Genomic DNA, 16208 nt, shown 5'->3' with positions numbered 1-16208 from the left:
TCTCTGAAAACTTGGCCAACAAGCATTAAATGGCACTAAATATAGAAATGGTGAGCAAGTAAATCACTCAGAGGTGCCACATGTTGCCCAGGGCCTGTTTTACGGTTGAGTTGTAAACCATTGAGAGCGTGGAGCTGTAATTAAAATGCTGACAGCTTCCCAACTGCCAAGCATCCAGGAGGGAGCAGCGCTGGGAACCAGCAAGCAGGGGTTTAGGGAGGGTGATGCCCTTCCTAACGCTGATCAGCCCAATGTCCGTGGGCTTCCAAGACACAGGCAAACCCTTCTCTCACATGGAAGCAGGGCCCTGCACTCCCCGCTCTCTAACACACCTCTCTGTGACCTCCTCTCCTCCCTGAGAGCCACACTGGCCTCTTTGCCTCTGGGCTCTGACCTTGTAATTCCCTCTAACTCAAATGCAATTCCCCAGATGGCTCATTTCCTCACTTCCTGTTCAGAACTTACCTTCTCCGGGAGGCCTCTCCTGATTGCCTAAAATAAAATGCCCCTGCTCCTGACATCTGTGCCCTTTCATCCTGCTTTGTTTGTTCATCATAGCATTTATAACTCTCTGACAAGAGATTCCATATATATTCTATTATTTGTTTGTTGTCTCCCTTCCCCTAGAATGTCAGCTCCATAAAGTCAAGTACCATGTCTAATCCCAGAGCCTGAAACAGTACCAGACACATAAATAGGTACTTAATAAATATCTGTTGAATGAATGAATGAATGAATGCATGGATTTCCATCCCTTTCTTTCAGCTGGTCTAGTGATCTCACTGGGAAAATGTCCAACTTTCCAGCAGTGAGCTCAGCTTTTTACTCATCCACTCACCCAACCATCCTTCCAAATAGCTATTCATCCACCCATTCATCCATCCATCCATCCATCCACCCATTCAGCCATCCATCTATTCAACTACCCAAACATCCATCCAACCATCTGCTAAGATCTATCCGTTTAAACATTCATCCATCTATTCATTCATATTCCATTCATTCAACCAGCCCTCCCATTACTATCTATCTAGCAAATATCCATCCATCCATCTATCCATTTGTGCATGCATCCATCCATTCATCCATCCATCCATCCATCTGTATATCCATCCATTCATCCTACCACTCAGCCATGCACCCACCCAAACCAATCCCCAAATGGTTAGAGCTCCTATCCTGCGGTCCCATAGTCCCCTACACACTCTTCTACCAAATCCAGTTCATGTTGTCATATTTACATGCGGTAATTCACTCTTATTCCTCTGTCATTAGAATGTAATCCCCCTCAAATTCAGAAATGGTATATTATTTATCTCAGACCTCAGTGCCTAAAACAGAGCTGGCATATAGGAATTTGGCTCTCTGGCTTAGAAATGAACACAACCAGGGAATACACCAGGGGCTGGCCCCTCTAACTTTTAAAGGCTGGGAAATAATCTCAGACATCGGTGAATGGTTGCTGAATGAATATGTTTTTCCTTTTCCCTTATTTACTTGTTCAGCATTTCCAACTAGACTGAGCTTCCTGATGGCAGGAACCAGTTTTTAGTCATCCGTTGGTCTCCAAAATCTTGCACCTAAGGCAAAGAAGACACTCTATAAATTCTTAATGAATTAGTAAGTGGATGAATACACAAAAGGGAGGAAGTAGAGCAAGAGTGCAGCCTCTGGATCTGGACTGCCTGAGTTCATATCCTGGCTCTTTGCTTATCAACTGTATGACCTTGGACGAGTTGCTGTGTGCCTCAGTTTCCTCATTTGTAAAAGGGAGACAATGCCAGGCTGACCTTACAGAGTTCTTATGACAATTTTAGGAATTCATGCATATGAAGTAATTAGAACAGTGCCTGGAGTAAGACAAAAGCAGTACAGGTATAAAATATTCATGTGCTGCTGGCCCACTGGAACAAATATCGAAGGCACAGAGGGGAAACGGTGGGAGGGAAACTTCTGTCTGGGCCTGTGCTGTTCCCATAGGAGGCCTTCTACAGCAGGCACTCTAACTTTTCCCAGCCACACTGGGATCACTTGGCCAAGTACCAATATTATGTCAGGTGGCCATGAGTGCTACGCAGAAAAACAAAATGTGGAAGGGAACAGGAAGCAACGAGACAGACGGGAGGGCAAGTTCAAATATGGTGGTCAGGAAAGGCCTCCTTGAGAGGTGATATTTGAGCAAAGACTTGAGGAGGTGAGAGGGTGAGTGTCTGTAGGGAGAGCGTTCCAGGCAGAGGGAACAGCAAGTGCGAGGGACCTGGGGCAGGGACATACCCAGTGTGTGTGAGGAGCAGCAGGGAGACTGCTGCAGGGTGACAGAGAGAGTGAAGGGGAAGGAGACGGGGGTGAGGGAAGGGCCTGTGAGCCACCGAGAAGGCTTCTGCCTCTACTCTGGGTGAGATGGGAACCATGGTTGAGATTATAAGTGAGGGAGGCAGGGTTTAACCCACATTTGAAAAACCTGCAGGGGCCCAAGTTAGTAGGCTGGTGTGTTCCTGCAGGGAAGAGACGCTGGTGGATAAGACCCTGGGGTAAGGGGACTGTTGTGCCACTGCAAGGAAGAGATGCTGGTGGATAGGACCCTGGGGTAAGGGAATTGTTTTGCTACTACAGGGAAGAGATGCTGGTGGATAGGACCCTGGGGTAAGGGGACTGTCACGCCACTGCAGGGAAGAGATGATGGTGGATAGGACCCTGGGGTAAGGGGACTGTTGTGCAATGTCAGGGAAGAGATGCTGGTGAACAGGACTCTGGGGTAAGGGACTGTTGTGTCACTGTAGGGAAGAGATGCTGGTGGCTTGGACGATGAGCTCAGGGGTATAAGTTATTAGGTGACAGATTCTGGACAGATGTTGTAGGTAGAACTGACATGTTGGATGTGGGGTGTGAAAGAAAATAAAGTGTCATGGCCAAGGCAAGAGCCGGGGTTTGGCTTACACAACTGGAAGGATGCAGATGCTATTTACTGAACCAGGGGATGGAGACAAAGGCACCAGCAAGTTTGTGGGAGAAAGATCAGGAGTTAGGCTGGGATAGATGTGTGCTCAGGGGCCAGTTGACATCCCGGAGCAGGGAGGCAGGGTGGGCAGCTGGATGCACAGGGCTTGTGTTTGGGAGGCAGGTCTGGGCTGGAGACTGCACTTTATGGACAACTTTCAATGTCCTGGAATGTGGTACTTGGGTACGTGTGGCATGGGGCTGAAAGCACAAGGGCAGAGGCCCCCCTCTGGAGGTGGCTGCTCACCAGGACTGAAAGACCTAGGTGGACATCACCTATTTTGGATAAAGGAGAACCAGCATGACCTTGCTATGGCTTGGTGTCCTGTGGCTCTCCCTGCTCAGTGCAGCAAAAAATCTCAATGGCGACCTGGACCGCTCCTTCTCTTGAGTCCGCTAGCACACTCTACAGCCAGCACATGGACGAAACAGAGTTTTAGAGCTAGAACAGTCCTTAGGAATAAAACGTAAGAATTAAAACTTGACCGTGGCTTTAAAATCACTACTACTGCTGATACTAACAACGATATTCATAACAGCAATGACTGCTTTCAAGCACTCATCGTGCCTGAGAACGTAGGACGTGCCTGAGGCACTCCAGGGGCATCATCTCATGTAACCTGCACAACAGCTCTGACAAGTACTAAATCCTCACTGCCTTTTTCTCAACGAGGAAACTGAGGCTTGAGAAGGGTGACTGCCCAAGGGCACACAGCAAACAAGTGGCACAGTCAGGGCTCTGATCGGAGCTCTTTCCACATCCAGGTCATTCACATCTCCCTGCATGGTCTGGCCAGGAGCTCCTGACCTGCCTCCAATTCAAAACTCTCAGCCCAGCAGAGAACCCCTCTGGGGGACTGAGCAGTACTCAACCAGAGCCTCGGCTGCCTCACCTGCAAAACAGGCACAATAACAGTGCTCACCTAAGGACAGCTGTGAGACTTGGCCAAGAAAAGATGTTAAAAAATAAATAAATAAATAAAAAAGGTCTTGCAAATCAGAAAGTATTTTACCAATGTCATGTGGGAATCTTTTTTTTTTTTTTTTTTTTTCCCTGAGATGGAGTCTCACTCTGTCTCCCAGGCTGGAGTGGCGCATTCTCAGCTCACTGAAACCTCTGCCTCCTGGGTTCAAGTGATTCTTCCACCTCAGCCTCCCAAGTAGATGGGATTACAGGTGCCCACCACCTCGTCCAGCTGATTTTTGTATTTTTAGTAGAGATGGGTTTCTCCATGTTGGCCAGGCTGGTCTCAAACTCCTGAATTCAGGTGATCCACCGCCCTTGGCCTCCCAAAGTGCTGGGATTATAGGCGGGAGCCACCGTGCCTGGCCTTGTTGGAATCTTTATTATTTCAAAAGACTACCAATCCATCCAAGTCCAAAAATACACGCACATCCACATACACACACAATTGAGAGCTAATAAGAGGCTGTACCAAGGATGAACAGAGCTTGGATTGCAGAGTTGGGATGGCTGGAGGGAACCCTGGCTCAGATGCTTTTTACCTGGGCAACCGCAAGCACACCACTGAACTGCTCTGTGCCTCAGTTTTCTTCATCTGTTAAATAGGAATGACAATAGCCCCTTCCCTGTGAGATCATTTACAAAGAGCACTTGGGATGGGACCAGAACATGGAAGGGCAGGCCTTGTGAGGGGCACACAGTGTCTTGCAGTGAGCAGCTGAGTGCTGGCCTCACTGCCCATGCCCAGCTGGTGGGGAATCTGTCCCCTCCCTGCCATGGCCTGGGGAGGCCCTGAGACTCTGAGTCCAGCTCTCCTGCCCAGGAGCCTGGGATGCTGCTCATGTTCACTGCCCAGACCTCCGCTGCCCATCCGAGAAATGGAGTTACCAAGGGTCCCCAAAGATGTCCGGTCAATCAAATGGAGTAATCCCGGGAGAGCACCTAGAACCTCACCCGGGACAGAGCGAGCGCAAGTGCTTGCCACTGTGAGCAGCCGTGACAGTGTCTCGATGCACGCTGAAAGGAGGTAATTCAAGGAAGTGCCTTTGTCAGGCAAGGAGTCCTTCCTAGGGACACAGTTGCACCTGGATTTCTCTTCAAAAGACACAAGTGTTGAGGATTAGGAAAAGTGACAGCTGCCAGCTCCTGGTTCCAGACCCTCCAGAACACCTCGTTTCTCCTTCCCTCTAGGATCACTCCTGCCCCTCTCCTCACCCACCTTCCTCCCATCACTTGGCTCCCCTCCCTCCCTCTTCCTGGCAGATTTGATAACACCCAGGAGTCCCAGTCCCCTTCCCGAGGACAAAGGCGGCAATTGTCCCTGGTGGGTGCCTTTTGACTTGGTCTCACCATGATGTAACTGAGCCCGTGACTCTATCTCACTTAGGGGGCTCTCAGGGCCTCGCCATGCTGCCCCCTCCCTACCTCAGGTGGGTTTCAAATGAGTTCCCAGCTGCAGGGCCAGCAGCCACACTGGGAATTCCTTCCAAGATAAATCAGATGGCCAGCATCTGAGACCCCCTTGGGCTGGCGGGAGGCCAGGGAGCTGATAGGATGAGCTTCCACCGCAGCTGAGATCTTTTCAGGCCCCTTAGTAGTAGTACCAACATCTCAGCCCTTACTCTGTGCCCGCCACTGTAAGACAGTAATGTCCAATAGACCTTCCTGCCACCACGGAATGGTCTAGTAGGAAGCCACGAGCCACAGGTGGCTACCAAGCACTTGAAACGTGGACTGTGAAACAGAATTTTTAATCTTATTTATTTGTAATTCATTTAAATGTAAGTAGCCCCATGAGGCTAGTGATCATATTGGACGGGGCAGCTCTAAGCAGTTTAAATTCTTCTAATCATGTAATCTTCATAACACTCTGTGGCGCTATTAAGTGACCTTGAGAGACTGAGGCACAGAGAGGCAGAGTAACATGGCCAAGGCCACACAGCTAGCAAGCAGTAAAGCCAGGATTGGACCCCAGAGCCCACCTCACGGCACAGGGAGCACCCGCCTCCCGCCTGCCCCCTGTGCACGCCTGGGAAAGAGAAGGCAGGGACAGACACACCCAGCCCAGTGCCCCTGGTGCTCTGGTGGCTGTTTGTGACTTGGCCTAGGATGTGTGCCACTTTATGTCACCAAGAGTATGCCCGGCCCAGGCTGGGCTCTGAGAGACACCAAGGTGAGTCTCGCGACTGCCCGGAAGGATTGGGGGAGAAGAGAAGTCTCCCCAACTGATGTTCATCAGGCTGAACAAGTCCAGAAACTCTGCTAAAACAGGGGGCGCCCTGGTCCCTGCGCCAGGTGTGGTTCTCTGGCTGGCCATCTCCTTGTCCAGTCTCATCCTGAACCCCCATGACAGACTGGGGCCCGTCACCTGCCAAGATGGCACACAGAATCCCCTCTTCTCACTCATAACCGGGTTCCTCCCTGGCCCTGATGTGTCCTCTCCCAGGAAGAAGGTAGTGGCTCAGGGACTGCCCCCAAGGCCACAGTGACCAGAGTAGGAGAGGATGCACGTGTGCATGCCTGGATAACCCACAACCCAGATGACCACATAACGGGGCCTTCTGGGGGCTGAGGACTGTAGTCTCCAAGTTCCTCAAATCAGAGGATCTGTGAATCTTAGGGTAACATCTTGGAATCACAGGATTTCAGGATCAGGAGACTGTGGGGATAAAAGCATCTCAGTCCAAGACTCCTGGGTGTGGTAGCATAGTTTGAGGTTAAGACCTGGATCTGGAGCTAGGCTGCTTGGGTTTACATCCCAGCGCTGCACCTGCCAGCTGTGTGGCATTAAGCAACTTCCTTAACCTCTCTGTGCTTCCGTTTTCTTATTCGTAAAATGGAGAGAACAGAGAATGCTAATCTCATGGGACTACTGTGGGGATTAAATTAGTACACATATTTCAAGTGCTGATATTAGAATCATGTCCATATTCTCCAGGCAAATGAAAACCTTTCCTCCACCTGTACCACCTGCTCTAACAGGGACCGCATCCTGCTTCCTGATAGTAAGTTCCTTCTCACTTCAGCTGCCTTTTCCCCATATTCTTCCATTCTGTGGGTCCTGGTCCTGCCTGCCACCCTCCCAACCACACCACCCCCAGTCCTCAGGGACTGCAGGATGGTGACACCTTCCTGAGGCTGCTCCAATCACAGCTGAGCCACCTGACTCCTCCCAGGCCTGGGTGTTCAGCGCCTCCTCAGGGCCTGCCCCGGCTGCCCACATCCATCCAGGTTGGGGGTGAGGTGGTCTTACTAGCCCAGAGCAAAGTGGGATGCCAGGGACCAGGCCACATGAAGCTGGGGCCACAGACGTTTCCAGTCTCTGTGGGAAGGGCTGCTCCTGCCCCTACCCATGTGTCCTCTCTTATCTCATCCCCTTCCTGCCTGGGTACTGTCCACTGCTATCACAGTGGCATCACTGACAGGACCTGGCTGGGCCCTGCCCTTGCTGTGTCATTGGAGAAAACTGGCCAAACCTCAGGCCTCGCGGGCACCCTCCGCCCCAGCCTGGGCTGGTCCCCCTCCAACCCGTCCTTGGTAGCTTCCTCTCTGGTTTCGTCTGGGCTTCTTCCTCTGGGCCCACACACCCTGGCATGGTCATCCCACTAAGCTTTTCTCAAGCCCACCATGGACCTCCTGGCCCCTACCTCAGCCTCTCATCCAGCTCAGCTCCCCGGCCCTGGCCAGCTCCAGGAAGCGGAAGGGAGGTCTGAGCTGGGAGCCAGGCCCTAGGTGCAGCTCTTGCTTCTCCATTCCCTTGGTGTGTGGCCTTGGCATGGCCCCTCCAGGTCAGGGTCTCAGTCTCTCATTGATCAAATGCCCACAGAAGAGAGAATCTCCAGCTCTAAAACAATCCTACAGCTTTTCTTGGCACTGTGCCGAGGCCACTGTCCTTGACAGTGGAGGCTAGGGAGGGTTCCTGCATTTAGCATATAAATAGGCTGAAAAATGAACCCTGACCTAAACTTACACCTCATAGAAAAGTTAATTCAAAGCAATCACAGAACCTTTCAGACATTACACTAACTGAAACAAGCCAGACGGAAAAGGACAAAAACTATATGATGCCTCTTATTTGGGGTGCCTAGAGCAGTCAGATTCAAAGAGACAGAAAGTGAAAAGGTGGGTGCCAGGGGCTGCGGTGGGGCGGGGGGGCATGGGAGGTGGTTGTTTAACAGGGACAGAGTCTTCGTTTGAGAAGATGGTAAAGTTCTGGAGATGGAAGGTGAGGATGGCAGCGCAACAGTGTGAGTGTGCTTAATGCCACTGGGGTACACACCTAAGAATGCCTAACATGGCAAGTTTCATGCTAAGTATATTTTGCCACAATTGAAAATAAATAAAAATGTAACATACAACTTAAAAAAGAAATAAATTTTCATTGATTTTTTAAAATTAATGAATTTTTTAAAAAACAGGTCACAGAGTTGAATGTGAAACATAAAACTTTTAGGAAAAAAAATGGGAAATCGAGACTATCCTGGCTAACCCGGTGAAACCCCGTCTCTACTAAAAAATACAAAAAACCAGCCAGGCAAGGTGGTGGGCACCTGTAGTCCCAGCTACTCAGGAGGCTGAGGCAGGAGAATGGCATAAACCCGGGAGACGGAGCTTGCAGTGAGCTGAGATCCGGCCACTGCACTCCAGCCTGGGCGACAGTGCGAGACTCCGTCTCAAAAAAAAAAAAAAAAAAAGGGAAAACTTTGGGATCTAGGGCTGAGCAAAGAGTTTTTAGATAATACCAAAGGTACAGTCCATTCAAGGAAAAATAGATACATTGGACCTTATCAGTTAAAACTTATCAAAGTTAAACACTTTTGCTCTGTGACAGACCCTATGAAGATGATAAAAAGACAAGCTACTGACTGGGAAAATATATTTGCCAACCGCATGTCTGACCAAATACTAGCTGCTAGAATCTATAAAGAAATATCCAAACTCACCAGTTAAAAAAGTAAACTACCTACTTAGAAAATAGGCAAAAAGACATTAACAGATGCAACGCTGAAGAGGCTATCCAGATGGCAAATAAGCACAGCAACATGCAGGAGTGTGTTGTTGGAGGGTGGTGTGTGTGGGAGAGAAGTTGGAGACAAGGTTGGGGTACAATGGTCCCAAGAACCCCATGTCATTCCCCAGCCCACATGTCAGACCTGGAGACCCTCCTGGGAGCAAAGAAAAGAAGCCCCTGCCATGGAAGAAACCAAGGCCCTGAAGGGCTGAGATGTGCCCAAGACCATTCCTGCTCCAAGTCCCCTGAGTCCCGGCTGCAAGCCTTTCCATTTGCAAGGGCGAGAACCTACAACTGTGCCCAGGGGCGGGGCAGGAATGGAGGGCATGGCAGACTGAGGATGCCTCCTCCCAGCCTGGCCTGTCCAGTCAGCTTCAGGCTGGGTGGGGCCTGGCTCCTCAGGCCCTTGACATGCCACCACTGGCCACTCTATCTGGTCAAATATGCAAGTGGCCCTCGGGACAGCAGAGAGGAGCATAGCTAAGCAGGCCTTATCTGGGCTCCGCCCCAGCTGCCAGGGTCTGGTCCCTGGTGTCCCCTGACTCACAGGCCTGCCTGCGGCCAGGGCAGGGGTGGGAATCCAGCTCCCAGGAGCACCCGGACCAGACGGGGCAGGGCAGGAAGGGACAAGACCGACACCCCTCCGTGTGCAAGAGGCTGGGCAGGGACTGGGAGGTGACTTTTCACTTCGGTGGAATTCCATCCCCCTGAGCTCACCTCCCTTGGAGCAAGCGGCACATTCCAGCAGGGGCCAGCCCCGTCCCAGCTGGGCCCCCATCCCCAGGGCTGCCTCTCCTGGGCTCAGTCACCACACTCTCATGAAGGGGTTGCTGAGGGCTCCCACCCTCCCCCAGGCCCCCGGAGCTCCCTGGTACACTTCTCTCTCTGTACAGTAAGGCCTCGAAAGCCTGACCTGCCAAGTACAATATTGTCATGGAGGCTTGGAGATCCTTGGCCCTTGGCTGGGTTTCGCAGCTGCCCAGGCTTCTCTGCACTCCTGCAGGGGGATGTCTACACGCACTCACAAATGCACCCAGAAGGCCCAGGTTCTCCTGGTTCTCCTCCAACCTCCCTGACTGTCCTTCCCTTCCCATAGCCCTCCTGTCCCAGTACCCATTTGCCCAGGCTGTGGCCCAGGCTCTCTCCTCCTTTTCCCCTTTAACCCTCCCACCGGGCAATCTTACAAAGACCAGGGCTTCCATCACCACCCTGCTCCTCCACCCCAAACACACCTGACGCAGCTCCTACCTATTAAGCTTCCTAAACAGCCTCCCCAGCCATGCCCCCCAAGGCCCCTGCTGGGTTTAGGCACCAACCATGGCCACAGCCCCTTCACTCTGTTCTCCACTCTATCCCAGATAGGGCCAGAAACCTGCCCAAGCGCTGCCCCACCAAAGCCTCTTCTGGGCACCTCTGGCCTAAGACAAAGTCCCACTCCTTGTTCTGGCATTCAAGGCTGTGTGTTAGGATCTAGTCCCCTCTGCAGCCTCATCACTTGTCCTCCCCACCCTCGGCCACATGGAGCCCCCACAGCATGCTTTGTTAGGACTTCATGCTTTTAAATATGCCTGTGCTGCCTGAACTGCCCTCTTCCTTCCTGATGCCTTGTCAACCTGGAGGACCCCTTAGCCTTCAAAGCCCTGCTAAGAGTTCTCTTCTTCTGCCTAGCACTCTTCAGACTTCAAGAGGAAACAAACCACTCTTCCTCTGACCTCTTTTCTTCACTTTCTACATCACGTTTCTCCTAAGTGTGTAGCGCTGAATCACAATTTTTGCTTCTTGGACCTGATTCTCTCACTAGACTGAGCATCTAGTCTTGAGGGCAAAAACTGGGTAATTTCCTTGCTGCCCAAAAGGCTGGAAAGAAATTATTCAAAGCCACAAAGATTCCACCATCCAAAGATTTCAACACAATGCTTCTGACTCTTCCCTTCCTCCCAGTTGGGGAGCCTATGATTCCACACATTACACGCTAGGATGTGAACTTCGTATTCTAGGACCCCAACCTGAGCGACCACTGATTTCAATCCAAAGTACAAAGACCCCGAACTGCCAATAGGGGAAGCTATAATTCTAAAATCACCTCGCCAAAAGATATTGGCACCTAACCATTCTGATTCGGCCTGCAGACCACACAACTGACGAGACAATGAGGGAAAGGGGGGATGCCCCGCAGCCTCCTTGCGGTGCTGCCCCTGCCCCATGGCCCCCACCCTGCTGGGCTCAGACTCAAACTGGAGACCTGCGAGGGCAGGACGCCCCTGCGGCATTTATTCTTCCTCATCTGCCAGGGGAGTCGGGGGCTCCCCTGCAGCTCTGGGGCAGCCCCTCATCAGGTCTGCAGAAGCCACCCCCACCCTGGCCTCCCTGCTTCCCCTTCTCTCACACCAGCTGCCAACAAGCCCCAGAGCCTGTGGTCAGGTTGAGTCTTGTTTCCTCACGGCAGGAGTGAGGGAGCGGGTGATAAACACATCTGCGAGCCTTTCCGAGGCGCTCAGCCAGGAGCAGTGGCAGGCTGGCCCCTTTGCTCCCGTCGGTTCCCAAGCCCTGCCATGCGTGGGGCCCATGGCAGCCTGTTGGGAGGGGGCTTCTGGGTGGGGTCCCATGCCTTCGAGTAAATGGCATGTTGCAAAATCCTGGGGAACCAACTGGCACCGGTCAGAACAAGGAGAGGGTCATAGTTCCAATAGACAGATGTGGAAACTGAGGTCACAAGAGGGGCTGGAACCCACAGCAGCTGGTGGCTGTCTTTGTTTGTGCCTTCGTCGGGGCCCTTGGGGTGTCCCAAGGCAGCAAGTGAGTGTCTGGCCATTTGGGGCTAGGCCAGAAGACCACCTTGCTGTGCTCTGGCTGAGTGGTGTGTGTGGTCACTGACCTAAGTCCCATGGGTCAGCTGGCACCCTCTCTGAGCCTCCATTTCCACCCCTATATAGCAAAAAGGGGCGGGATGGGTGGTGACTCAGGCCTTTCTCTGCACACACCGGGGAGTCCGCAGTCCCACCTCTTGGCTCAGGAAATACATAGTGTCTGTAGAAGTGCTTTTCTAGAAAGCCATCCCCAGGGGTCCTCCCTAACCAGAGAGCACTGGGCAGGCAGGGGGATGTATGGCCCTCCACTGGGCTTTCCTGAGCTGGGAGGGCTGTTCCTGCTCAGAAACATCAGGTCAGGCCTGGCCTGCACTCCACCTAGACCCAGCTCCTGACCCCACTCAAGGTAGCCCTGTGCCTCCCAAGGGTCTATGACTTCTGGCCCTCTCCTGCCCCAGAACCATGAGTGGCTCACCAGCAACCACAAGGCACTTATCCGTTCACTCCATACATATTTGTAGAGTGCGTACTGTGTGCCACGCTCTGGAGTGCTGCTGTGTCTGAGACACCCCAGGCCTTTGTCCTCAGTGTGCTTACAGTCTAGTGAGGGGAGAAAGCCGCAGAACAAGGCAACCTTGGAGAAAAGGCTAAGAAGGAATGGGAAGGGAAGCCTCTCTGGAGGGAGGACATCATGGCTGAAAGCTGAAGGACAAGGACATGGCAGCCATAAGCAGATCTGGGTGCAGAACACAAGGCTGCTTCGGCCCCATCCTGCAGGGGTTCCCTTGTCAGGGGCTCACAGACTGGTCAGTGTGGTTCCTAACTGGCCCCCTGCCCCTACCTCAGGGCCTGCGTCCATTCCTCCCCAACTCACCAGATCTTGGCTGCTTCCACCTCCTTTCCCTGCCTAGACAAACCTCACTCATTTCTTGGGGCCTGTCTCCTCCAGGAAGCCCACTGAGATTGGTCTTACAGCCTCTGACAGTTCCCAGTGTCTGTGTCGCCCATGGGCTCATGGCAGCATGACAGAGCAACAGCCACAAGCCTCACACCCAATGGACCTGTGTGGCTCACAGAACACACTCCCACGGGATCCACCCTGACCCTGACTTGCTGCAGGTCACGTGCTATTCTCTCCTTTAATTCTCACCATGGCCCAGTCAGGGAGCTGTGGGTGAGGAAACCGAGGCTGGGAGAGGGAAGCCATGTGTCCTCTTCCTGTCTGCTTTGAGGAAGTGAGGGCTTCAAGGCAGGAGGGAGCCTGGGACCTGGGACCTGCAGGGTGATCTGACCACAAAATCAGGGAGGAGGGAGCAGATGGGACCCCTGCAGGGATGTGCCACCCTGGGTAGGAGCTCCCAGCCATGGGACTAGACAGGCAGGGCCTGGTAATTTCCCCCAGGACGTTGTCCTGGGGTAGACTAGGTGAGCAATTCCCCTGTGTGACTCACCAAGGCCACCTGGGAGGCTCTGACACACAGGATGTGGCCAGAAGCCTGAGAAGAGGGAGGAAGGGAAGGAGGGAGAGAAAAAAGGAGGGAGGTAGGCAGGAAGAGAGCAAGGGAGCAAGGGAGAAAGGCTAATTTGGCTCCTCCCGAGGATAAGAGTCCACATCTGTCCCTCTTTCCATCTTGCTGAGTAACATCCAATTCGTCTTAAGGGAGACTCAGTTATCCAACCTCTCTAATAGCTGACAAGCTTTGTGCCATACACAAATCCTGACCAGCCACAAGCTGATGCCAACGCCAAGCAGAATGAGGCTGAGGGCAGAGCCCTGTGGCTCCTCACCAGACACCCAGTACCAGATGTTACGAACAAGTCATTTCGCAGCATCTCCGCGAGCGCCGCCCAGCTGCCCTCCCTGGCTGCCTACCTTTCGGCCTGCCTCGTTATTGTGCAAGTTCATGAGAGTCCGGGCATTCTGCTTGATCTCCCGGGCATCCACAAAGACCTTGGCGAAGCCGATGCCGTAGCGGATGTCGGCAGAGCAGCCACCCCACTTCCAGCCCTCGTCCCGGTGGTACTGGCCTTGCTTCTCTTTGTCGCAGCCACAGTCGCTTAGGTTGCCCTGGGTACAGGCAGCTGTGATGGCATGGGCCACGCCGGCAGCAATGATGGCGTAGGTGAACGCAGCCTCCCGGCTCCCTGCGAGGAGGAGAGGAGACAAGTTGGGGTCAGGTCCCAGGCACTTGAAAGGAGGCTGGGCCTGATTAAGGAGTGAGGCTGAGCTCAATGCAATGGCTCTCCAAAGCTCAACTGCGTACCCGTTCCTAACTTGCAACAAAGCTCCCTCTTAGGGTGATGAGCTGAGCAACTGCCGTTACACACACATCCATTCAACCCCAGAACCTGGGGAGTCAACTGGGCAATAAAGGAGGAATGTATGTGGGCTGGTTGCCCGGGTTCTGGAAAGCCAGATGGGGGGGACCCCTCTAGCCCATCAGTCCCCACTCCCCACTCCCAAGCACCCTTGACCTAACCATGTAACCTGCACACGTGCATAAAGCTCACAGCATCGTAAAGCAGCGTTTCCCCAACACCCACGGAGGGCACTGGTTCTGGGGCCAGAAGGCCTGAGTTTAAATCCCAGGAACATCAATCCCTGGCTCTGTGACTATTGGTCAAGGACTACCCCTCCCTGCGCCTCAGTCTCTCTGGCTGTAAAATGGAGACATATCATTGGTAACTTTCTCATGGCAATGAGGGAGAACAAGAGTGTGTCCATGGAAAGCTCTTGGCCCCATGTTTCGTTTAGGGAACCTGCCTGCACCCTACCTCTTGTTTTCGTGGCCACTATTACTCCTTCCGTGTGTCACCTGCTATTTCAGATGTCCATCCCCTCCCTTCTTCTGTGTCCCCCTCACTGGACTGTGAGTATCTCCAGTGGAGGGGCAGGGTCCTGAGCAGCTGGGGTGCAGGAGACAGCACGGGACGGGCAGTCACTCAGAGCTGGTGTGAATATGGTGCTGCCACCTAGCCTCTTAGCCTCTCTGGACCTCAGTCTCCTCACCTGCAAAATGGGTTCAAGGGCTATGTCTGCTTTACAGGGTGAAGACTGACCAAAGCAACCTACGGGAAGCCCTGTGTGTGGGATAAGCCCTGAGGAGCACTGGGCAAGTTCGCTCTCATGTAGCCTGGGTGGGTTTCAGGAAAGGCACCTGGAAGAAGAGGCCCTGGAGCCTGGAGCAGGCAAAGGGGGGCCAGAGAAGGTGTTTCAGAATGCCAGGATGGAGATGGCTTCAGCAGTGAGTGAGGAGGTGGATGACTTGCTCCAAGTTGCTTCCAGCCTCAGGTCACTCTGTCCCATGCTCAGGGAGGTCCTTTCCCCACCCACCTTCTCATTCACCTTGGAACCTCCCTCCCCAGGAGAGAGACAGACACAAACAACTTGTCCGCTGCCCCATCGCTGCCCTCCCACCCTGCAGAAAGTAGGCCTGTCCACCTGCTGAACTGGACAGCTTCCCCATGCCAGGGCTGGCTTTGCCGTGGCGCACCATGCCAGCCCACCCATGGCGTCCCTGCTAACCGAGTCCTATTTCACAATGTCCTGAAGGTCACAACAGAGAGGCAAAAAACAATGTCCTGAAGGTCACAACGGAGAGGCAAAAAAAACACAGAGGCTCATCCAGTGTCTGTCTGCCCAGCCAAATTTCAGGTTTACAAGATGACAGGGACCATGTCTGTCACTCCCACTATCTCCAACACCCTCCAAAATGTGCGAGGGATGAGACAGACCTGAGTCCCAATTTCAACCCCGCCAAAAGCTGTGTGACCTTGGGCAAGTCACTTAACCTCTCTGGGCCTCCATTTCCTCATCTGTTATTAGTAACTACCCTGTAGAAAGAGGTAGACATCACCTGGCACCTAGCAGGTACTTAAACAAACAGTAGTGAGCATTATAATTATAATAATTGATGAAATTATAGGTGCCACTGGGTGGTACAGAGAAGAACTTGCCCTGCCTCTGTTTTATCCATGGCCTTTATTGCTCCTTGCCATTTTAGACTTAGCTGCTGATTATCTGTTCCCCGTACCAGTCCTACCACCATGACCCCTGCCCCTCTAGGATATAATTGCTCTGAAGATAAGCACTTTGTCATGGCCCTTGCTGTATCCTCAGGGCCTGGCACACAGTAGGTACCCAGTAAATAGCAGTGGAATGAATAAATGAATGAAAGAAAGCTCTGACTTGGTCACCACTGACTGTGTGCCTTCAACCACATGGTCTTTCTTGGGTGCTTGTGGTTCACCAGACTCCACGCTCAGCACGTTAGAAGAGGATGCCCATCTATTCTCTAGGAAAACAATCCTCAAGGCAGGTAATAACAGCCTCTCTGTTTTGCAGATGGGGGAACTGAGGCTCCAAGAGGATCTAACCCGCAGGTGTGGAGCCTGTGATAAACTCCAGGCCCTTATAGCCCATCTCCTA

General features: G+C 52.6%; 1 protein-coding gene across 1 annotated transcript in view; it reads right to left on the bottom strand.

The window, feature by feature from the left end:
- Positions 1–16208, bottom strand: part of WNT7A (Wnt family member 7A) — a 63455-nt gene that overhangs the window by 21082 nt on the left and 26165 nt on the right. The window contains exon 4 of the mRNA XM_017896212.1: positions 13653–13924. Within this exon, the coding sequence (XP_017751701.1) occupies positions 13653–13924 (272 nt within the window). The remainder of the gene's footprint in view (positions 1–13652; positions 13925–16208) is intronic.

This window comes from Rhinopithecus bieti, unplaced genomic scaffold, assembly GCF_001698545.2.
Source record: "Rhinopithecus bieti isolate Rb0 unplaced genomic scaffold, ASM169854v2 scaffold_26131, whole genome shotgun sequence".
NCBI classification, from domain to species: Eukaryota; Metazoa; Chordata; class Mammalia; order Primates; family Cercopithecidae; genus Rhinopithecus; species Rhinopithecus bieti.
The sequence above is the reverse complement of the archived record's forward strand: the minus strand, read 5'-3'. Positions and strand labels throughout refer to the sequence as shown.